At 39.9% G+C, this 23,810-nt stretch overlaps 1 protein-coding gene across 3 annotated transcripts in view; it reads left to right on the forward strand.

Annotated features, from left to right (window-relative positions):
- Positions 1-23,810, forward strand: part of CRYBG1 (crystallin beta-gamma domain containing 1) — a 326,993-nt gene that overhangs the window by 295,597 nt on the left and 7,586 nt on the right. For all 3 annotated transcript variants that reach the window (XM_044292529.1, XM_044292528.1, XM_044292531.1), the window contains 13 exons: positions 554-693; positions 5,420-5,546; positions 6,024-6,059; positions 6,676-6,830; positions 8,070-8,196; positions 8,428-8,573; positions 10,076-10,202; positions 11,635-11,664; positions 12,473-12,585; positions 14,303-14,432; positions 14,840-14,979; positions 17,857-17,980; positions 18,393-18,551. In XM_044292529.1, the coding sequence (XP_044148464.1) occupies positions 554-693; positions 5,420-5,546; positions 6,024-6,059; positions 6,676-6,830; positions 8,070-8,196; positions 8,428-8,573; positions 10,076-10,202; positions 11,635-11,664; positions 12,473-12,585; positions 14,303-14,432; positions 14,840-14,979; positions 17,857-17,980; positions 18,393-18,551 (1,554 nt within the window). The remainder of the gene's footprint in view (positions 1-553; positions 694-5,419; positions 5,547-6,023; positions 6,060-6,675; positions 6,831-8,069; positions 8,197-8,427; positions 8,574-10,075; positions 10,203-11,634; positions 11,665-12,472; positions 12,586-14,302; positions 14,433-14,839; positions 14,980-17,856; positions 17,981-18,392; positions 18,552-23,810) is intronic.

Consider the following 23,810-nt stretch of genomic DNA (forward strand, 5'->3'; position numbering starts at 1 on the left):
TCCGCGTCTAGCCCTCTATCCCATGCTGTTGTCAGGTAGGGTAGCATGGAAGAACTCACAAAGCTGCTTTAGCTGTATGCTAATTTCAGGTTGTCAACCTGTCCTTTTTTATGTATAAGTATGTCTTTTCATTTACAGTTCTTAAAACATTATTATATGCAGACTTTATATTTAAAAGATAATATAGTAAAGTGCTGGTTATAAATCCTGGTAAATAGTCTCCAGCAGTAAATTCCCCCAAACAGGAGCTTTACTTAATTGTATGTTATTTTTATAATACAGTATATGGTTTGTAATTTTGTGTGTTTTAGAGCATTTGATAGCCGTAGATTCCCATTTGAATAATTACAGATTCCCAGAGTCCTACTTCTTGAAACAGCTCCTGACAGTTTATTGATACCTGGACGATGTGGTCAGATGTGAAGTCAGAACTAGTTTTACAATCCACTGTGGTATTCTGCACATACACACTTATTAGATCATGGTCACACTGAGCATTGTGTATTCTGTATGCACAGTACAAGGAATGTAATCATCAGTTTTATCGTTTTAGGATTATAGTGTTTGCCGAATCGATCTGTTCACAGATCCAGATGGTCTTGGAACTATGACTTCATATAATGATGATACAGAAGAAGTGCAGGTGTATGGGAGGCTGCAGAGGACCTGTTCCATTAAAGTGCATCACGGAGTGTAAGGATTGAAATCCAATCATACTCGTACATCTGATCATACCCTGACTGAGTGTCTGGGTTGGCCATTCCTGGAAAATGATTTTCTCCTCTATAGGCCTTATTCACACATCCATGTCCAGTCAGTGTTTCGTCTGTGAATATGTCCTTTAAGGGTCAGTTTATGGTCAGGGTCTCCATTTTTGCCCTCCATGTGGCATCTGGTTTCCATGTGCACTGCTAGGCAATGGTCAGTGAAAAGAAAACCACTGACAGAACACTGAAGCTGTCCATGTCAGTGGTATTCACAGACCCATAGATTTCAATGGATGTCTTTAGGCGTATTCACACATCATTTCTCTTTGGACAGCACACATATCCATTGATTTTAATGTATTTATTCACACATCCTTATTTTTCCACTGATCCACAACAATGTAACTATTCACTACTTTAGTTCATTTTGAACACTAAACCTGCTCATTGAAGTCTGTGGGTCAGTGAAAATCACTGACAGAACATGGATGAACCATTGGTAGGTCATGCTCTGGAAGCACATGTTCAACATAGCTGTGCTTATGGAAAATGGATGGCAAAGGGGCCAAAAATAGTCGGCGGCGTCCCCCTTCCTCATGGATGAATTGCTAACCGTTTTTTATGGACATAAAATGGACAGGTGAATAATTCCTTAACTGTATAATCTGTAGTGTTACTTTAAGCTACTTCTAAATATCATAACTGACATATAGAACATGACTACAGGGGTATCTAGGACTTGATGGCCATCAATATTATCAGCACCCCTGCCAATTAGCGGTTTTTAGGGGCTGCGGGGCTCTAGAGAGTGCCATATCCACTTCATAGTTAACCATTAACAGTGCTGCACTGTTAGTAATGGCTGAATGTGGTATTACAACTCAGTCACCTTGGCCTAAGTCTTAAAAATGTAGACTTTATGAAGCAAATTTGCATGGGTTTTAGAAAACACCATAACAACATGCAGCAGAGGAACAATTAAACAATTATGCAGAATTGCTCCACCTTTTATTTTCATGTAATTTAGGCCTAAAATTGTGTGGTCATTTCTCCACATACCTTTATAGTGCTTGATGCTCTAGTTTTCTGATAATTAGATCCAAATCCACTGCGTAGACATAGATTTAGAAGATACCATGTTGGGTGCCCACAGCTACCACTAGAGGGTGCTTGAGAGCTTCCTGTGTTATTGAGTTCAGAGCATAATGTTATACAGAAAGTTCCCTCTAGGTGGCATTTTGACAATGTACCGGTTGTCTACATTCGGAAAGTATATGGGTATGGCAGTATAATATGATTTTTTTAAGTTAAAGTACAGGTTTTATTTGTGTTTTGCCAAAATGTGTAAGGAAAATGAAAATCACAGAAAAATGACATCAAAGCTACAAAAAACACATGTAAATACATTCTTTAGTCTTCCATGCGTCACTCATTTTGCCGGTTATATGCAGGCTCTATGCTATGCACCTGTTCATCTGCAACCACAGTACACAACAGGTGCTCATATGTACAGGTAGCAATCAAATTGCATATATCCTGGTGCAACACTAACACTCCTTTTTAGCAAATACCAGGGAAAATGTGAGGTTCATCTGTTTGCTTATTTTAAAGTTCATCTGTCATCAAGGCTAGTTTTTTTGGACAGAAAGCTGAAGTTTTTGAGGCAGTTTGTGATATAGTTTTTTAGCCAAAAATTAATTGGAAGTACGGTATACAAGAGTACAGATAGGCTAGCGCTATAGGCACCTAAACTTCAGGAAAACAAAAAAAAAAAATTATTGTAGACAAAAATCATTTTAGGACATTTACAGTAGTATGTTTTAATAAACTTTATTTATAAGTTGAGGTACACTTTAAAGGGAATCTGTCACCTGCTTTTAGCATTTTAAGCTTTCAACATTGCCATGTTCAATAAAGTTCAATCAAAAGGTAGTCAGACGCACAGGGTTGTTGGACCACCAACTGGGGTGCCCACAGTCGAGTAGTAACACCCCACTACTAAAAATAGGAGAAAAAAGCAATATATAGAAGACTGGGCACACCTCAGAATATTGGGCCACTATGTTTTATTAGGTACAATATTGAAACAAATTAGATCAAATTAGTTCCTCATGGGATAGAAAAAAGTACAGTTTACAATTCCATAAAAATTTCAATAAAAATAGAAATAGCAATAAAAATAGATAAATTAATATAACGGCGCAGTCACTCTAAAATACCAACATAAGCCTCTAATAACCGTAGAAGTCATAAATAGCAGCAATATACTCAATTAAACAGCTAGATCATAAATAGGAGCAGCAGAGCATGTGCAATTGAATGGCTTGGTCCCAGTAACATATAGTTACAACTGCAAATAAGAACTAGAGGACCATATTTAGCAACAATGTTCTTTAGGAGTAGCAGCAGAGATATCGATCCTAGCAGCAAAGCAGAATCAAAGCAACAAAGTAACTTCAGGTTCGTGGCACAGTTTCAATTGCCAGCAACTACCAAGGCGATTTTGTACCACCTGTATAGCGCACACAGAGATATTGTTTTGCTTGAAAACAGACAGACTGATAAACAGCGGCGTCCCGCTGTGTATCTAACTTAGCGGTCTCCCGCTAACAGTATCTGTATAGCTAAAACTTAGTCACGCCAACCTCAATGTCGGAACGGTCTTACCCGCACAGTGCGACCTTGGCCGTCCTGCAATCTTCAATGGAGTCTTTCTTTTATCTCCAGCAGGATATTTGTTTTCCGCGTTGTGGATCTCTGCATAAGTCCGCCGGTTTGGCTCCGGACTCAATGTAGTAATGCCTTCCACGCAGACCTTTACAAATGTTCGGCACCGGTCCTAATCCTTTGTGTAGTGCACTAACTTTTGGAGAGATGGGGGGTCTGACCAGACATGTTTCGGGGTTGGAGTGTCCCCTTCTTCAGTGGTACCAAAAAAAAGCTCTTTTTCTGAAATGCTAATGAAGCTCCAAGATATGCTAATGAAGCTCAAAGTTGCCCAGAGGGGTGTTTTTTTCCTCTCTGGAGCCCAGTAACTCCCTCCCTGCAGTGCCCAGCCCGCCTTAATTTGAAGCCCAAGAACGCCTCCTGATCCTGAAATAACCTCCCACAGCCCCGGCAAATGGTTCCACCCCCTCTCCACGTCATCTTCTACCTTCAAGAAATGCCCCGTTCTTCTTCCTGTCGGCCGCCAGAAATCTCACGCAGGCACAGTACCGCCTATGGCCTGCGCCTGCGCAATCATCAAGCTCCAGAGGGCAACAGCCTTAAAAGTCTCACTGGGCATGCGCCGAGCCCAGTGACATAATCTCAGCGCTGTTGTCTCAGGAGCTTGATGATCACGCAGGCCGTAGGCGGTACTGCGCCTGCGCGAGATTTCTGGTGGCGGACAGGAAGAAGAACGGGGCATTTCTTGAAGCTAGAAGGTGACGTACGGGCACTGCAGGGGGGCATTACTGGGCTCCAGAGAGGGAAAAAAACGCCCCTCTGGGCACCTTGGAGCTTCATTAGCATATCAGAAAAAGAGCTTTTTTTCAAAATGACAAAACCAAATAAAGTAAGAAGACCACTGCGGGAAATAAGGTACTTTATTGAACATGGCAATGTTGAAAGCTTAAAATGCTAAAAGCAGGTGACAGATTCCCTTTAACTTGCACTGCAAGAAAAGCTTAACCGGACATTGGCGCTATAATTTCTACATGTTGGAATACAGATGTAGGAAGCATTTACGCTGTGAACAAGTATAGGAACCGTGCCTGGTGAGAAGTTTGCTCCAAACTTTAGCTTTTTTAAATATGTGAAATGTGTTCGATTGCACATTCCCCTGCACGGATCACACAGTGTATGGTGTTTCACATGGCTTTGTAGTATGGGTGTGAGCGTACACGTTATTATATGGTATTGTCTCCTCTGTTTTATTGTCGGCACACCTACTGTTCCTTCCTTGTCACTTAAGTAGAGAAAATGGCAGCTCGAAACAAGGATTATTTGCATGATATTTTCAGCTAAAATGCACAGCTGTTTATAGCCCATAGGCTGCCACTAGAGGGCAGAAGTGCAGTACTGCTATAAGGTATAAACATCCCTCATGCTAACTTCTGTCAATATGCACAGATCTGTTCCAGTCATTATTAATCTGAGGGCTGATACATAGCTCAGAGAGGAAATTCTGACTCATTACATGCAAAGCGAGATATTTCAAGCCTTTATTTGTTATAATTTAGATGATTATGGCTTATAGCTTATAAAACCCAAAAGTCACAATTTTGAGGTACCCTTTGCTCAGGGGGTACGGATTAATTAGCTGACTAGAGTGTGACACTTTGAGCCTAGAATATTGAACCTTTTCACAAAATTCTAATTTTAAGCTGCATTAATGTGATTCCTTTTAATTTGCATTACTGAAATAAATGGACTTTTGCACGATATTCTAATTTTTTCGAGCATATAAATAATATGGCCTACATAAATATGCCAAGGAACTAAATAAATTAATTCCTGGCATAAGAATTAATAGTAATTGGTATTTTCTGGTGGAAGTAGGATCTCCCTTCTTTTAGGGTTGGAGTATTTTCACTGGTAAAAAGACAGCTTTACACTAAGCATGCTTTATGCGATGGACCTGGTTCGGCTTTCTGTGTGTAATCCTGATTTAAACTGTATGTAATATTGGTCTACTGAATTAACATAGCATACGTTTTTTTTTGTTCCAGGTGGCTTATTTATGAGGAATCTGGGTTCCAGGGGGTACCTTTCATTTTGGAGCCAGCAGAATATCCTGATCTGTCCTTTTTAAACATCCAGGAAGCATATATTGGCTCAATGAGGCCTTTGAAAATGGTAAGACTGTTTGATATAGCAAAGCATCAGTAATACTGCAGAAGCACCAGTAGTGAATGGGCTAATTTGATATTATAACTGAGAAAGGCTAGTTTAAAGGTCCTAATACCAGGAAATATCTCAGATTTGCATGTTGGATCAGTAGTCCAAAACATTGTGGTATCATTCCTATTGACTCACTTCTTTGTGGCCTTGTATGTTCAGAAAACATTCTGTACATATGGGTTTATACATTTGTGTTCTTACTGGTTAGTTCTTGCTACCATGAAAGGAACCAAATATGCTATATTTCAACAGCCAGAATTTAAGGGGTATTCTGTTCTCATCAGAATATCTGTTTTATGAAATGGCCAGGGTGGCCTGAGCTATGGAAATAGACCAGCAAGGCTACAATAAATTTGTCTTCCATTGTGCTGATCTATGTCTTCATGCTTTTTACATTTAAATGTATTGAAAACATTTCTGATCTCCTTACAGGGAAGCCGCAAGGTTGAAATCCCCTATGAACCCAAGGTAAGACCATTACAGACTATGTCAGTGGTCAGCAATCTCCGGCACTCCAGTTGCCATGGTTCTTTCCCTTCTATGGGAGTTCCATGTTACTGATCCCTAGACTATATATACTATATCATATATACATATATCTTTTTTTTTAAAAAATATGTATTTTTTTATGAATGGAACAAAAGTATGCAGGGACACTCTTGAGGGGTGTCCCTGCATACTTTTGGGGGTTTTCACATTCCTACTATGTGAGAACCCCCAGAGTTGTTTCAGAGAAACCAAGTGATAAAATCCTTACTACTGCTACTGGGGGTAACAGACTGCATATGGATTTATTGTGGAGTGCAATAGGGAGCTGTATGAATCTCTATACATTGAGTTTCACCTAGTTGTTGCTGCAAACAGGATTTTTATTGGCTCACTATAGTATATTTGCTGTGTAAATTGGGATTTGGCGTTTTGCATCATAAAACAGAGCTCTAGCTTCCTATAAAGGATTTTGGACCAATTTAAATGAAAAAGAATTAGATTGTACGTATATGTTCCTGCTCTTAACAACCTCTATTGATCCCTCCACTGTCCCTTTTAAAGTAATGTCTAAGGTGTAATTTTATGCCTTTTACAGATAGTTATTTTTGAGAAGCCCATGTGTGAAGGCAGGCAGGTGGAGCTGGACAAGGAAATGTTGACACTTCAAAATCTAGAAATACTAGAAGGAACTGGAGAAGAGCAAGAAATGGTGTTTGATACTGTTGGGTCAATGAGAGTTCTCAGTGGGTTGTGAGTATTATTATACTGTAGTATAATTTTTGTGAACAGTTTTCCTTGTTTTATATGCCCTTATGTGACATTAAAGTGTACTTTAAGGCTATGTACACCTCAGGAGGTAATTTTTGTTTATAATTGCATTTTACTGGTTTTGGCTAAAATTCATATTTTCAATTGGCCTCTATTAAAAATATTGAGCTGTTCTGTCACTAAGGGTTAACTGTTTTTCTAACTGTGTGACTGGTAAGTTCACTTTGTGCTATCATCTAATAACCCTTATCTCTAAATTACTACAAGGTCATAAATACTTATTTAAGCCACATTCTTATCAGTAAGATAGGAACTGAGCTGTAATGAGTGTTTATAAGGTCAGAGAGCAGAGATAAGTAGCCTGTGATGGAGCAGAGAGAGCATCTCCGCTCTGTACAGAGAAAAAGACTCCATATTTTTAATAAAGACCAATTAAAAAATGATTTTTAGCTCAAAATAAGTACAATGCAATAATAATAAAAATTGCCCCAAAGGTGTACATAGCATTTAAGCTTCTTTCATGTTATGACCACTAATCACTTGTGGGTAATCTGTTTAGTTCTATACACTTTCTAGGGCATAGTTGTATACATTTTCTTGGAAAGAGCAGATGCTACCTTTGTGGTAGAACTGAAGGTAGAAGTCCAAAGTTAGGCTACTTTCACACTAGTGTTTTCTGGTATTGAGATCCGTCATAGGGGCTCAATACCGGAAAAAACGCCTCAGTTTCGTCCCCATTCATTGTCAATTTGGACAAAACTGAACTGAACAGAACGGAATGCTCCAAAATGTATTCTGTTCCATTTAGTTGCGTTCCCATACCGGAGAGCAAACCGCATGTTCTAGTTTGCTTTCCGTCCTGGGATGCGGAGCAAAATGGATCCGGCATGACCCCCAATGCAAGTCAATGGGGACCGATCCGTTTTCTCTACCACAATCTGCCACAATAGAAAACGGATCCGTCCTCCATTGACTTTCAATGGAGTTCATAACGGATCTGTCTTGGCAATTTTAAATATAATACAACCGGATCCGTTGATAACGGATGCAGATGGTTGTATTATCAGTAACGGAAGCGTTTTTGCTGAACCCTGCGGATCCAGTAAAAACGCTAGTGTAGCCTAAGAGGGTTCACAGCAGCTTGTCCCAACAAAAGTAACACAATACCATACAAATAGATATGTGAATTGGTAATATTTTCTATATAATGTTGTGTTGTAGGTGGGTTGGTTATGAGAAACCTAGCTATGAAGGTCACCAATATTTGCTTGAAGAAGGTGATTATGATGACTGGAGTCAATGGGGTGGCTGCAATGGACTTTTACAATCGTTACGTCCCATTTTATCTGTAAGTGTTTTATTGTCATACTAACCTGACAATTCTGAAAATATGTCTATACTATACTATACGTGACGCTAAAGAACATAATTCATTTTCTTCGGCTTGTTTATTATCTATGTGACCTGTTCAGGATAGAAAACCTTTGTACATGTACATGACATGGTACAGATCATCTATATTGCTGGATGTGAGCATATGAATACATGTTTATTAAACTTACCTGCTGATTCTTCACAGGACTTTTCCACGCCACATATGGTAATGTATAGTGAAAAAGACTTTGACGAGAAGGCATCAAATATCAATGTGTTGGGTATAATATCAAACATGGAGGAGACAGGTTTTGGAGTGAAGATTCAATCCATTAATGTGTTAAGTGGAGTGTAAGTGTCCCTTTTATCTGTGTTTGCTTGTATTTATTCTTGTTATACATTTTGTCACACTTTTCTTGGAATGTAAAATGTTTGAAACTAGGTATATGTTAAACAATGTCATGTGTTTCCAAAGCTTTTACTGGGCGAAATAATAACGGTACTGGAGGTGAAAGGGCTAAAATATGATGAGGTGCAGAGATCTTCCGTTTTCAGTCACAACTCTTTGGCTAAACTATCTATTCAGCCTACCGAATAGATCTGAATCTGCAGTCCTTAGACACTCCTGGCATGAAAGCTTGTTGTACCGTGCTCAAACATGACCGCCACCACAATCTAAATGCCAGAGATTTCCAAAAGGTGTACCTCCTGACAAGCAGCTGCAAAGTAGAAATAAATCATACTAGACCAGTTACATCTATTATTTTACATGCCAGTAACTGGGATATGTTTATACTAGTTCAACAGAGGTTTAGCTTTCCAAGTAACATTGTGAATAGCTAAAAATATTCAATTTGGACTGATTTTTTCCTGTTGGTTATGCTGCATTTCAAGCATCTGCTCAGAAATGATCATACTAGTCAGGAGGAAGTATTTGTTCATGGAAATCTTTACCCACTGTTATTTTAGCCATTTTCCAATATACAAGGATATAGAAAAAACTTATTTGAATTGGAAATGTTGAGGAGGACAACAGATATCACGGTAGGCTAAAATCACACGTCTGTTTTCAATGGACTTTTTTTTCCACTGATACCTTTCTGAGAAACAGCCCCCTTAAATTGTATGCAGTCTATCAATCTGCGAAAACGGACAAAATAGAACATTCTATTTTTTTACATCTGTTTGTTCATTGCTCTTCTAAAAAGGGCCCTTGTAAATAACCTCATAGACTACCACTGCTCTTAAAAGAGATTAAAAAAATGCCCATCACAAATCTGCTTTCATCAAACGTCTGTTTGTTGTGTGAATGTAACCTTAGGGTAGTTGCACACTAGCATTTAGGATCCGGCAGGCTGTTCCGGCAGGAAACAGCCTGCTCGATCTCTCTGCATTACTGCATTTCCAGAAGCTTGAACGTCCCCGTCCAGCACCATAAACTATAATTGAGACCGGCAGAGATCCGGCATATATACTGAGAATCGACCAGAAGAAAACCACTGTCAGATCCTAAACGCGCAGGGTGCTGCTGCTTGGGTCCAAGTGTAAAGCTGGCCACTTACCTGCATGTCATTGCACTGGACTGGCTACCTGCCCAGAATATTCTCAACGCTAGTCTCAATACAAGTGTGGTGTTTTTATGCATTTTAGGTGCCACTTTCATAAGAAACAATTATTTACAACACATAATAATTCTCTATAATAGGTATGCTGTCAGATATATGTGGGTTATTGTATTTGTATTCAATAATAATGTAATGATCGTATGTTATATGGGACTTGGACTTCTATAGTAAGAAATATTTGTTTGCTGGAGAGTGATAACAAACATTTTTGTCATTGTCGCACAATAGGTGGGTGGCCTATGAAAGCCCTGACTTTACTGGGGCGCAGTACATCCTGGAGAAAGGAATGTATGCAAACTTCAGTGACTGGGGAGCCAAGAACTACAAGATTTCCTCACTGCAGCCAATACACATGGTCAGTTCATTGCTTAAAGCACATTACACAAAATCTAATGCCCATTTGTAAAAACATGTGTATCACCCATTTCAGGGCAGATTGAGAAATACCAACCCAGTCTTCTTATGTTCAGTTTTTATGCTTTCATTGGTATCTTTATATAATCATTTGAAAGAAAATGATTAGTGTTTGCCCTTCCCTCACATGGCACTCTGCCCAGGCAAGGAGAAGTTTGAATTTGGCACTCTGGTGCAAAAGAAGCTGGAAAAATATTTTGTAATTACTAAATGAAAGATTAACATATATAATTGTTTCATTATGGAAATTCGACACATATATTGCCAGAGAAATTGCATGAAATTGTTGGCAGCGTTTGTTTTTATTCTTCTTATGCAATACTATATAGGGCAATGAACATACTTATGAAGATCAGTGTATCCCAAGGCAGTGTGCCTGTATATAGTGTTAGTATAGTGTGCACAATATTCATCAGTGTGGCATATCCTCAGCAAATGTTAGAAAAAGTAGTAGAAGGTTCGATAAATATGTTTTTTCAGATGAAAAAGAAGACTGACACAATTGCTTTGATAAGTGCACTCCAATGTGTATTTGACCATTTTTATTCCCAGCTTGTGAGATCAGGAAAGCCTTTTCCAAAGATTGCTTGCCAAAAGTTTTCCTGATCTCATCGGATGTGATATGGTGCTAAAAACTAGCTGCAAAATTTGTAATAAATGAAGAAAAACATATAACTAACTTGACTAATCCTCTGCCACTCCAGTGCCAAAGCATGGGTGATTGCCCACAGTCTTTGCTTACTTACCAGCAGTGATGAAATGGCACTGCTGATGATACTAGTAAGTGCATCAGATTATGTCCGCTGATATGTGAGCAAAGACCAGTGGGGGACCTCTAGAGCAGGCACGGCCAACCTACGGCTCTCCAGCTGTTGTAAAACTACAACTCCCTCCATGCCCTGCTGTAGGCTGATAGCTGTAGACTGTCCAGGCATGATGGGAGTTGTAGTTTTGCAACAGCTGGAGAGCCTCAGGTTGGCCATCCCGGCTCTAGAGCATCGGCTTTGGAGCTGCAAGGAATGTTTTTTTTCTTTATTTTGTTCCACATTCTGCTGCCAGTTTTATGTTTTTTAAACTCTGTCCTAGTGGTTCTTACAATACAGCAAATAATTCCCATTAAGTAGTCGATAACGGCTATGGATGGGCCGAAATGTGTCCTGCTATATGTGCTGTGTGCCTAAATAAAAGCTTAAGAAGAATCACGCAAAACGTGCGTGTTGGGAATTTTTTACTTTATTGAATTTGAATAATATTAGGGGTGGTTACAACCTTATTGTTTCTTGCACTCAGGCAGACGTGCAGCCTATAAATGACAGTTTTTGTTACACAATTATTCCACTTATATACGCAATGTTTTTCTTACTTATAAACAGGAATCCATTGAAAATGCAGGACATTTTAGGGTATGTATATATGTATATATTGTAATACTCACATAGGGAGAGATTTATCAAACTGGTCCAATGTAGAACTGGCTTAGTTGCCCATAGCAACCAATCTGATTCCACCTTTCATTTTTCACAGCTCCTTTGTTTAAGAAAATTACCAATTTTACTAATCAGATTTTGCATCCTTACTTTGATGAATTATTCAAATGAAGAATGTTGTGATTTGGTTATAAAGTGAAATCTGGATATTTCTTTAATTCATTCAACACCAAAACATACAGTACAGGAGGATCTTGGGTGCATAGCCTAATATATTGATCCATTAACGTTGACCCTTTGCCATTTTGAGATGTCCATTATATGTTGACTTTCAGGGAATACCTAATGGGTATTAGACTCTGATATTTCACATCTGCAGTTAAAACTGTTTCCCTGATGTACCCAAGTATTTGTTGTGGGTATGTCAAGCTGACAAAACATCCGTCTGCGTTCTAAAGTCAGCAGCATTTTAAACATCCTTACTTTTATGTGAATAATGTGCTGTGGTAACCATTTCATGATAGTAAGCATCCTGCTGTGTCTCCTCTGGCACAGCATAGTGCCATAAGCTTATGTATTGGTATGTGAAATAACAGATAAATCATGCCATCAATACAAAGCATACATATTGTCCTTTTTTTTACTCAAAGGTTAGTGCAGGGATTAGATTCTACTTGTGTATAATGTTACTGTATGTGCCTTACTTACTTGTCCTTCTCAGGTTTTGTATTGTATATCATCATTAGTTAAACATTTTCTTCTGAAATATTTGTCTCCCTTTAAGGTCGAGCTGTTTTCAGAGGCAGATTTCAAAGGTCAAAGCCAATTATTAGAGGAGGATTCAGGTATCATCGAGGAGTCCTTTAAAGTAAAGTCATGCAAGGTTACTTCTGGCAGGTAAGATTTAGACTTAAAGGGCTTCTGTCACCCCACTAAAGTGATATTTTTTTTTTGGGCTGGTGAAATTAGTTATATTGCGATATATCACAATATAATTGTGTTACTTACTTTGATCCAGCAGTTTCTTCAAAAAACGAAGTTTTATCATATGTAAATTCGGTCTCTAACAGCAAGTAGGGCGGCTACTTGCTGCTAGCTGCTGCAGAAATCCGCCCCCTCGTCGTGTTGATTGACAGGGCCAGCCGGGATCTCCTCCTCCGGCCAGCCCTGTCGGCATTTCAAAAATCGCGCGCCTCTGTTGATTCGGCGCAGGCGCTCTGAGATGAGGAGGCTCGTCTCCTCAGCACTCCCTCAGTGCGCCTGCGCCGATGACATCACCGAAATAGAAGACGTCATCGGCGCAGGCGCACTGAGGGAGTGCTGAGGAGACGAGCCTCCTCATCTCAGAGCGCCTGCGCCGAATCAACAGAGGCGTGCAATTTTTGAAATGCCGACAGGGCTGGTCGGAGGAGGAGATCCCGGCTGGCCCTGTCAATCAACACGACGAGGGGGCGGATTTCTGCAGCAGCTAGCAGCAAGTAGCCGCCCTACTTGCTGTTAGAGACCGAATTTACATATGATAAAACTTCGTTTTTTGAAGAAACTGCTGGATCAAAGTAAGTAACACAATTATATTGTGAAATATCGCAATATAACTAATTTCACTAGCCCAAAAAAAAAAAATCACTTTAGTGGGGTGACAGAAGCCCTTTAATATTTTATCACCGTCACTCGTATTACGGATGCAGACCCATTCACTCGAATGGGTCTGCAATCCGGAAGGTGCAGTTTGGAACAGAGGCACGAATGGGAAGCCCACGAAAACACTATGGAGTGCATCCATGGGTTTTCTGTCCGTGCCTCCTCACCTCAAAAAAGTAGTGCATGCACTACTTTTTGCTGTGCGGACCCTCGGATGTGGATCACCAACCGCATTGAAGTCAATGGGTCTGCAAACGGCGGGACACGGTCTGCATACTGTCGTGTGCATGACCCCTTACATCCCCTACCCTGAATTCTGGGCTTCCCTGACATTATATGACATGATCTGTCATGAGTTTCCTTCCTGGAGGTGGGACTTGTATATGACTGATATATGAAACCATGTGGGATGCCCATGGAGCACTGATGACATATGCAGATGGACCCCTGGCGATTCATACTGCTGCAAGTGGCCTGCAAGTAAACCCCTGTTATAGGAACTGACAGATCTCCTTAGTGCAAGGGATAGACTCTGGGTCGCCCTTATCAGGACGGTTACTAAACTGCATGACACAACAGGCAGATGAGCCGTCTTAGGAAGTAACAGGGACAGTATTTCCCACCTTCTTGGATGCAGCAAAAGGGATAACAGGCTCCTAGAATATGGTTGTGGGAGAGATCTTAAGGAACTGGTTAGACTGCTCTTTTGTTTAGTTTACCTCAATCCATCACCTATGTACTTGGATACTATTGAGGTTATTGACCTATTGCAGTGCTTCAGCGGCACCCATTTAGTTCTGTCAGCATCCTTTGACCTTCTAATATATGCTTTATTGATGATTGTTAATTTTGCACTGGTTTATTAAGTTTTCATATGGTATTTGTATTTTTTTTTATTAAAATAAATATTTTATCTATGATATTGGCATTTCTGTCTGTCTTGATATTAATTTTAAATGCTGTTTGCTTCCAGGTGGACTGCATATGACCAGGCTGATTTCTCAGGGAATTTATGGGTATTAGAAGAAGGACGGTACCCTAATTTATGTGCTATGGGATGTCCACATGACACAGTTATTAGATCTATGAAGACTATAAATTATGTAAGTGTTTTACCTGATTATTAAATATAAAACATGACTATGAGCAGGTATTTTATAAAGGCTGAGTAACTTGTCATAGTGCAGAGGTTTTTACCTCAAAGGGGTTTCCAATGCTTCACAAGTGATGGCCTACCCTCAGGATAGGCCATCAGTATCTGATTTGCAGGGGTCCCCCACCCTCAACGATCTGCTGTACTGCTTTAGCTCCAGTGCTACTCGGTGCACAGTGGAAGGACCCATGTCGTTCCGGTGCTGGAGCTACTGCAGAGCGGCTTATTGGTGGGGTGAGGGATGTTGGACCCCTGCATAGGCCATCACTTGTAAAGTGACAACCCCTTTAAGATCTTCTGACTGGTTTTCTAAGAATTATTTATGATGGCTGATGAAACGGTTCTGTTGTCTTATAGGAGTTTTCAGACCCCAGTCTAGTACTTTATGGAAAAGAGAACTGCAGAGGAAGAAGAGTGAAATTTAACAAAGAAACAACTGATTTACAGGCAATGGGCTACTCTCCAGATCTACGGTCTCTTGAGGTTCTAGGTGGCATGTGAGTTACATTGCTTTCCTTGTCTCTGTTATTGGTCACCTTCCTTTGGCAAACTGTTTCCAGCCATGGGGAATACCTCAACAGTTAAAAAGTGAAATCCACACACAGAGCAGCATTGCTTATTGCTGCTGCCATTATAAAAACAAGTCTGGAAAGATTTTTAATGAATAACATAACTATACATGCTAACTAGGGATGAGCGAATCGTCTTCGGATGAAACATCTGAAGTTGATTCACATAAAACTTAATTTGAATACTGTATGAAGCGAGGCGCTCCGTACAGTCTTAGAATGTCTTGGCTCAGATGAGGCAAAGTTATTACTTCTCCAAAGTCTTGGAACTGAACCAAATCTGAGTTCGGGAAAAGGTTTTTAACAGTAGAAATTAATTTTTAAAGTTATTACCCGAAGTCTCGCGAGACTTGCAAAGTAATAACTTCGGCTCATATGAGCCAATCCATTCTAATACTGTATGCTTGCTCCGTACAGTATTCAGACGAAGTTTTATGCGAATCGACTTCGGATGTTTCATCCGAAGTCGATTCGCTCATCCCTAATGCTAATAAACCCCCAATACGCATACATGTTCAGTTCAGCTGAGTATGTATGTGATTTCAATTAGGAGAGAGGAGAAAGCTGCTGCCAGACACACCTGGCAATGGCTTATCTCCCAAGAGAATAAAAGTTTCTGGCAGTGAAATTCAGTGTGCCCAATCCTTTACACCTCCAACATAATTTGTCAGGGAAGATTCGGGAACTCACTGCACACATTTGATTACCAGCCGATCCCACTGAAAAATAGTCTGCGTATAGCCCGAAACCTCAAGCAGGCTTCAGCAGCTATTAGTGGAATATACCAATACAGGCCACTAGGCGGCAGCACTGTATTGTTATGTTGAGAATGGAGTGTTCAGTGATCACCCCCTTTTCCCCAAAAGGAAAATAAAAATACTTAATCAATAAAAAAAATGTATACTACATGGGCATCGCCGTGTGCGAAAACTCCCATACTATTAAAATATAACAATATTATTCCCATACAGCGAATGGCAGAAAAAAAATGGCAGCAAAAAAATGAGCCCTCACACAGCTCTGTATGCATAACTGGGGAGTGAAAAACGAAAATGGAAAATAGCCCAGTCCTCTCAGGGTTAATAAATGGCCTTCAATAACACATCTCCACATGCTCTCCTACTCTTTTAGAGTCCCCAAAAACAAACTCAGAAGGTTTTTCTAATCATGGGTGATTTTTATTTGGGCTTTTAGAGGTTATATATAAAAAAAACACTATCTATCTATATACATTCTGGCTAATAAACAATAGCCAGAATTAAAAGTATCCTGGATTTGAAAAGGAACCTAAGCTACAGCAGGCTCCACACTGGATTTGCATGCGCTGAGATGCACAACTACTGTATTTTTTGGACTATAACATGTACCAGCCCATAAGATGCATCCACAAGTAGAAGCATAAAAATAAAAAATAAATTTTTTATGTGATGTGATGTACCGTTGATATGGTATAGACACAGTATAAAAGCTAATGCCTTATAAATTGCAAGCCACAGTGCCCCATGACTATGCCAGTGACAGTGCCTTATCACATTGCCAGCCATGGTGCCGCCTGACTATGCCAGCAGCAGTGCCCTCTGACTACCACTCACAGTACCCCATCACATTGCCAGCCATAGTGCCACCTGACAGCCACCCACAGTGCCCCATCACATTGCCTGCCATTTTACCACCTGACTAGGCCACGGTGCCTCATCATATTACCAGCCACAATGCCTCCTGACTATGCCAGTCTCAGTGCCACATGGCTATGCCAGCCACAGTGCCTTTTCAAAATACAAGCCTCAGTGTTTTATAACAGTGCTCTCTGACTATGCCAGCCACAGAGCACTATCATTAATAGGGACAGCTTTGCTGCCTAAGATTACCTAGTCATAAGCAGTAGTAGGAGTCTGGAGTTACTGGGATGGATCAGTTGGTGCACAGCATGGAGGATGGAATGTCTGCAAAGGACCTAGCAGGGCAAACACTGCACACAATTAAGGGCCCTTTACACATCCCGAGAATCCGCCAGATAACCGCTAACGAGTGTTCATTGTGACGCTCGTTAACGATTATCTGGCGGTATAAATGTGCCACCAATTACCAAATGAACGAGTGAAATGCTCACCCAAAGGGTAATAGATCATTTGCGCAGACACAAAAATTGTCGTTTGCTGGCAGCAGATCATGTTGTATAAACGGCCTGTGCTGACGGCAAACAAATAGTCAATATGGGGATGAGCGATGGCATTGGCAATCAATCATCCCCATACTGTGCAGGAGATCACTGCATGTAAATGCAGCAGTCTTTTCCACTGACGAGCAGGCGATTGCCGGGCAGGACAATCACCTGCTGTATCATCCCGTCTAAAGGGACCTTTACTCTGCTGTGTGTACCAATGTGTGTATTATATGGACACTGTATAGTCACAGTTTGTAGAAATATGTGTGTAAGATGTGACAGTTCAGTCAGATAACACACAGATTATGTACACAGAGCACAGTACATTCTGTGTCCTCTCAAATGCACTGACAGAGCAATCAGTTACTAACAGAGCTCAGTGTCTCCTGCTTCTAAAGGTGACATGTGGAATATTAGATGCACCAGAAGATAGCAGCACAAGATTGAGGAGAAACAATAGTCCGAAAAATACAGTAATTTAAACAGAAAAGATACAGCTGAACAATGCAGCATGGCAGCAACATAATCTGGTAGTAGCAGTGGAAAACTGTGCTATAAATATGAAAAAAAAAATATGCTTTGCTTACAGTTATTTAGGAGAATGTTGTACTTCATCTTAACTGTGCTACTGCTGTTTTCAGATGGGTCTTTTATGAATATGAAAATTACAGAGGTAGACAACTGCTAATTTCACCAAGTAAGATTGCACAGTGGTCGCAATTCAGCGGATGGAATAAAATTGGATCTCTGCGTCCAGTTCGACAGGTATTCTTATGCCATTTACTAAAACCTTCATTGTTCCCATTTGTCTTCTGATGAGGTTAGGTAATCTGTTGTTCCAGCCGCCTAGCAAATGTATCATACCTGCTGCATGCCGAAAAATAAGAGGCTGTCTTAAATATCCATTCTTAATTGATTCACTTGCTATTTAATTTACTTTTTATTTGTTGTCACTTATTGCAAGTGTTATTCATATACTTTTCAGTAAATCAAACTTTGCTTGGAAACATCCAACTTGACAATGGCCTACAATATGAAATGGATAATTCTAAAAACTACATATAGCTAAAAATCACGACAGTATAGATAAAGAAAAGCATATATAAAGTTCCTCAGCTCATAATGTTTACAGCACTATTTTAACTTTATACTAAAGGAAATGCACCTTTTATTTTAGAAACGACTGTACTTCAAGCTTCGGAATAAGGCCAGTGGAATGCTTATGTCAACCAATGGGACCCTGGATGATATCAAACTTCTAAGGATACAGGTCATGGAGGACACAGGAGCTGAAGATCAGATTTGGGTTTACCATAAAGGAGTCTTTAGATGCCGTGTAAGTTTTTTTGTTTTCCGTTTGTAAGCATTTTATAAGTGGTTAGGTCAAGTTTTACTGGTCATTTTTCTTATTTTACTAGTATCTAATGTGAAATGGGTCATTTTTACAAACAATATATGGTATGAATTTAGGGATTAGACAAGGCCCAGAAGCAAATGGTAACATGCTTCAAGTAGCTTGCATACCTCCTGTATATATTTTTGCATATGCAAGTGCATGTGTGTGCATATATATATATGTGTGTATATGTATCTTTTTTTGTTGTAAAACTTTTTTTTTACTTCTTTTTCACTTTATTTTTTGTCCCACTCTGGGACTTCAACTTTAAGTTGGCCTCAAAATTAGATAACTTTTGGACAGAGTGTATCTAACCAGATTTATGACACATGTCTGATCACCCCATTTCAGTTAAAATGTACTTACTCATATACAGAGCACTGTCTCTTCAACACAGGACGATGATCATGTAAAAATAAATAGTTATATCAAGAAAACTTTCCCAATCATTGTCTAGTGTAAAGTTGTGCAGCGATTGCACGATCAGTGAGAATTTGCTTGATAGCATTTGTCTGCATTATATCCCCTGATGTAGATAGATATCTTTTAGTCCTTAGCAAATGAGAAATGATGAAAGGAGGATAGGCTGGCAATTTCAACAGCAATAAAAATTACGAAAAAATGTATGATTATTGATACATATGTATGCCTGTCCTTTAAACGTTAAACCTCACTATATCATTGACTGGCACTAGTTTTTACAAATTTATCTTCACGTATAAAAGGACACTTGGCAGCTTTTGCCATTATTAGTTGTTATTGCAGTATTGCTGTTAGATCTTATGAATATTTTATAAAGTTTGCTGCACAGGTGAACCAAGGATAAGATTATGTATGCTTGGTTGTAATAACAATTTCACTGTCAAGACGCATTTGCCAAACATAAAAAAAAAATACATTCTAAAATAAATATTATTTTATACCCCTAAAATTATATTTTTTTAATTGGGCACCTGGCATATTGTAAAAATGTTACCCAGCACTTTGCAGTCATTATCACCTTTATGTAATTTTGTATTGAAAGTGGTCTTTTGTAAAAAATGCATAAATATTCAGGTTTGTGACTAGACATCTGACCCAAGCAAAGCCTGAGGAACACAAATCCTTCTAAAACTAAAAGAAAAAGGTTCAAGATGTGCAGAATTCACATTTTGCCACTATTTACACCTTCATCCAAACTAAAGAGAACAAGCACGTCCATGATCCAGAGTCCAGTAAACATTTGACTTGACAAATGGTCTGATTAGGGGAAACTGCTCGACTTCTCACTCCTTTAGTAGGAAGAAAAGACCTCCTTCCAAATGGGACAATCAGAGGGCACACACACATACAGTACCTGGAAAGAGGTCTGATAACTTTAAGAAATGTCCCTGGGGAGAGCTGTCAGTAAGCGGCTGTGATCTTTTTCCTGATGTATTTTGCAGTTTCCCTCTGATACAGACACACAGAACTTTGTAGTAAAGCTGCTGCTCACTGACTTAGTGGTGCACCCTGAATATTACATCAAGAATGATGTGCCTGATATCATTAATTAAGATCCTGGGCTTTTATGTGAAATCAAGCTCTAGGACTTATATTCTAAACTTGGGAAATATTGAAGGGGTTGCACAGTTTCTTGTTGAAATTAGACAACCCCTTTAAGACTCATTGGACAATCCCTTTAAGACTCATGACATATAAATTGACAGTAAAAGAATTAAAACTCGCTGTAATTGTAAGTAAATATTCATTTTATACATCTGGTGACCAAAAACTATCCTTACTACATCCTGCTGCTGCAGCTGCTGGGGTTTTTCCACAGTGTCTCCGACTGAAGTCTAGGACTGGATAAATATTGTACCTTTTCTGTGTTTCATTGATACAACCTGAGAAGCTGTATGAGCAGAATATAGGCAGGACATTTCCATTCACTGGCAGGGGCAGAGACCTAGAAAACAGTGTGATATTGAAACACAAATATCTTACTAAGTTGTATAACTTTTTTGATATAATTAATACATTTTATTTACATGAGTTCACACTTCAGTTATTTGAGTAGTTATTTCCATCAGTTAGGGCTCGTTTACACGAACGTTTTTTGCATTCCGTATACGGGCCGTTTATTGCTTTCCGTATACGGTCCGTATACGGAACCATTCATTTCAATGGGTCCACAAAAAAACGGAATGTACTCTGTGAGCATTCCATTTTTGTATGTCCGCAATTCCGTTCCGCTAGATTTTGAGTCTTGTCCTATTCTTGTCCGCAAATCACGGTCCGTGGCTCCATTCAAGTCAATGGGTCCGCCCAAAAAACGGAACACATACGGAAATGCATCCGTATGTCTTCCTTATCCGTTCTGTTTTTTGCGGAACCATCTATTGAAAATGTTATGCCCAGCCCAATTTTTTCTGTGTAATTACTGTATACTGTATATGCCATACGGAAAAACGGAAACCCAACGGAAACAGAAAACGGAACAACGGATCTGTAAAAAACGGTCCGCAAAACACTGAAAAAGCCATACGATCATGTGAACAAGCCCTTAATTTGAGCCAAAACACGTTGCGGGTGAAAAACACAGAACAGGTGCAAATCTTTCCATTATAACTTATCTCTGAGTAGGCTTCACAACTGGTTTTGGCTCACAATCACTGATGGAAATAACTGATGAAATAACTGTAGTGTGAACTCAGCCTAAGGACTCGTTCACACGAATGTGTGAAGCCCGTGCTGTGGACCGCAAATTGCGGTCCGCAATGCACGGGCATCGTCCATGGGGCAAGTGCATGGGGATTGCAGACCCATTCACTTGAATGGGTCCGCAAACCTTCCATTCCGAAAAAAGAGCAAGTTCTATCTTTTTGTGGCGCGGAAGCACGGAACCCCAGAAAGCACTCCATAGTGTTCTGTTCCGTTCTTCTGTTCCGCACTGTTATGCATCAGGTTTTGCGGACCCATTGAAATAAATAGGTCCGCATCCATGTTGCAGAATGGCCACGGAATGGTGCCCGTGTATTGCGGATCTTCAAATGCGGTCCGCAATACGGCAACAGGAATCACACGTTCATGTGAACGAGCCCTAAGACTATAGAATTGTTTAAATGTTGGGCCGGTCCACTTGAAGCATAAAAATATCAACATAAAAATGCCATGTGGACCAGCTCAATGTTTCACCCCTTAAGGACCCTCTCTGTACATGTTTGGCACTGGTGGACGTGACCTAAGGACCAGCGCCGTACATGTAATGGTAGGCTGATCAGGCGGGTGCAGGAGCTGCGCCCAATCAGCGGCAGGGGTCTGGCAGTCACAGATTTGCCGGACCCCTGCTGTATGGCAGGCAACGGTGAAAACACTGATGTCGGCGCATTAACCCTCGCACTGCCGCGTTCAGCGCTGATCGCGGCACGTGCGGGATCCTGCGGGGTGCCATCTGGTCTCTGCACTGCTGTGAAGGGGACCCGATGGCAGGAAAGGCAGCCTGATGCCTTCCTTAGGCCCCTTTCACACGGGCGAGTATTCCGCGCGGATGCGATGCGTGAGTTGAATGCATTGCACCCGCACTGAATACCGACCCATTCATTTCTATGGGGCTGTGCACATGAGCGGTGATTTTCACGCATCAATTGTGCGTTGCGTGAAAATCGCAGCATGCTCTATATTGTGCGTTTTTCACGCAACGCAGGCCCCATAGAAGTGAATGGGGTTGCGTGAAAATCGCAAGCATCCGTAAGCAAGTGCGGATGTGGTGCGAGTTTCACGCACGGTTGCTAGGAGACAATCGGGATGGAGACCCGATCATTATTATTTCCCCTTATAACATGGTTATAAGGGAAAATAATAGCATTCTCAATAGCACTGGAGGGGTTAAAAAAAATAAAAAAATATTTAACTCACCTTAGTCCACTTGTTCGCGCAGCCCGGCATCTCTTCTGTTTTTAACTGTGAGCAATAGGACCTTTGATGACGTCACTGCGTTCATCACATGGTTCGTCACCATGGTGATGGATCATGTGATGAATGCAGTGACATCATCAAAGGTCCTATTGCTCACAGTATAAGACAGAAGAGATGCCGGGCTGTGCGAACAAGCGGACTAAGGTGAGTTAAATAATTTTTTTTTTTTTTTTTTGAAAGGGGCCTTAGGCATCGTGGCTGCCTCCCATGACAGCCTGTGAGATCCAGCCCCCTGGATCTCACAGGCAGGAAGCTGTAATACACTTACAGCCAATGCATTACAATACAGAAGTATTGTAATGCATTATAAAGGAAATCAGACCCCCAAAAGTTAAAATCCCAGAGTGGGACAAAAAATAATGTGAAAAAGAAGTTAAAAAAATTAAGTTTTACAAAAAAATAGCTTTCTTTTCCCAAAATAAAGTAAAAAAATATGGAAAAAAAAAAGTAGACATATTCACGTCCATATCGACCGGCTCTATAAAAATATCACATGACCTAACCCCCTCAGGTGAACACCTTAAAAAAAAAAAAAAAAAATGCTAATAGATTTTTTTTTTAATCACTTACATTACTAAAAGTGCAACACCAAGCGATCAAGAAAGCTTATGCCCCATAAAATAATACCAATCTAACCATCACCCCACCCTGAAAAAAATGAGCCCCTACCCAAGACAGTCGCCCAAAAAAAAAATAAAACTATGGCTCTCATACTATGAAGACACTAAAACATGTTTTTTTTTTTTTTTTTTTAAATGCTTTTTATTGTGTTAAATGTAAAGAAATTGACATATTAGGTATCGCCGCGTCCGTAACAACCTGCTGTATAGAAATACCACATGACCTACCCCCTCAGATGAACACCGTAAAAATTATAAAATAAAAACTGTCAAAAAAGCCATTTTTTGTCACCTTACATCACAAAAAGTGTAATAGCAAGCGATCAAAAAGTCATATGGACCCCAAAATAGTGCCAATAAAACAGTCATTTCATCCCACCAAAATGATACCCTACCTAAGACAATTGCCCAAAATATATAAAAAACTATGGCTTTCAGAATATGGAGACACAAAAAAATCATTTAAAAAATGCTTTATTTTGTAAAACTGAAACAAACAACCCAAAAAAGTAGTCATATTTGGTATTGTTGCATCCGTAACAACCTGCTCTATAAAAAAAATACCACATGATCTAACCTGTCAGATGAATGTTGTAAATAACAAAAAATTTAAATGGTGCCAAAACAGCTATTTTTTTGTTAC

The sequence above is a fragment of the Bufo gargarizans genome, chromosome 4, assembly GCF_014858855.1.
Source record: "Bufo gargarizans isolate SCDJY-AF-19 chromosome 4, ASM1485885v1, whole genome shotgun sequence".
Taxonomy (NCBI): Eukaryota; Metazoa; Chordata; class Amphibia; order Anura; family Bufonidae; genus Bufo; species Bufo gargarizans.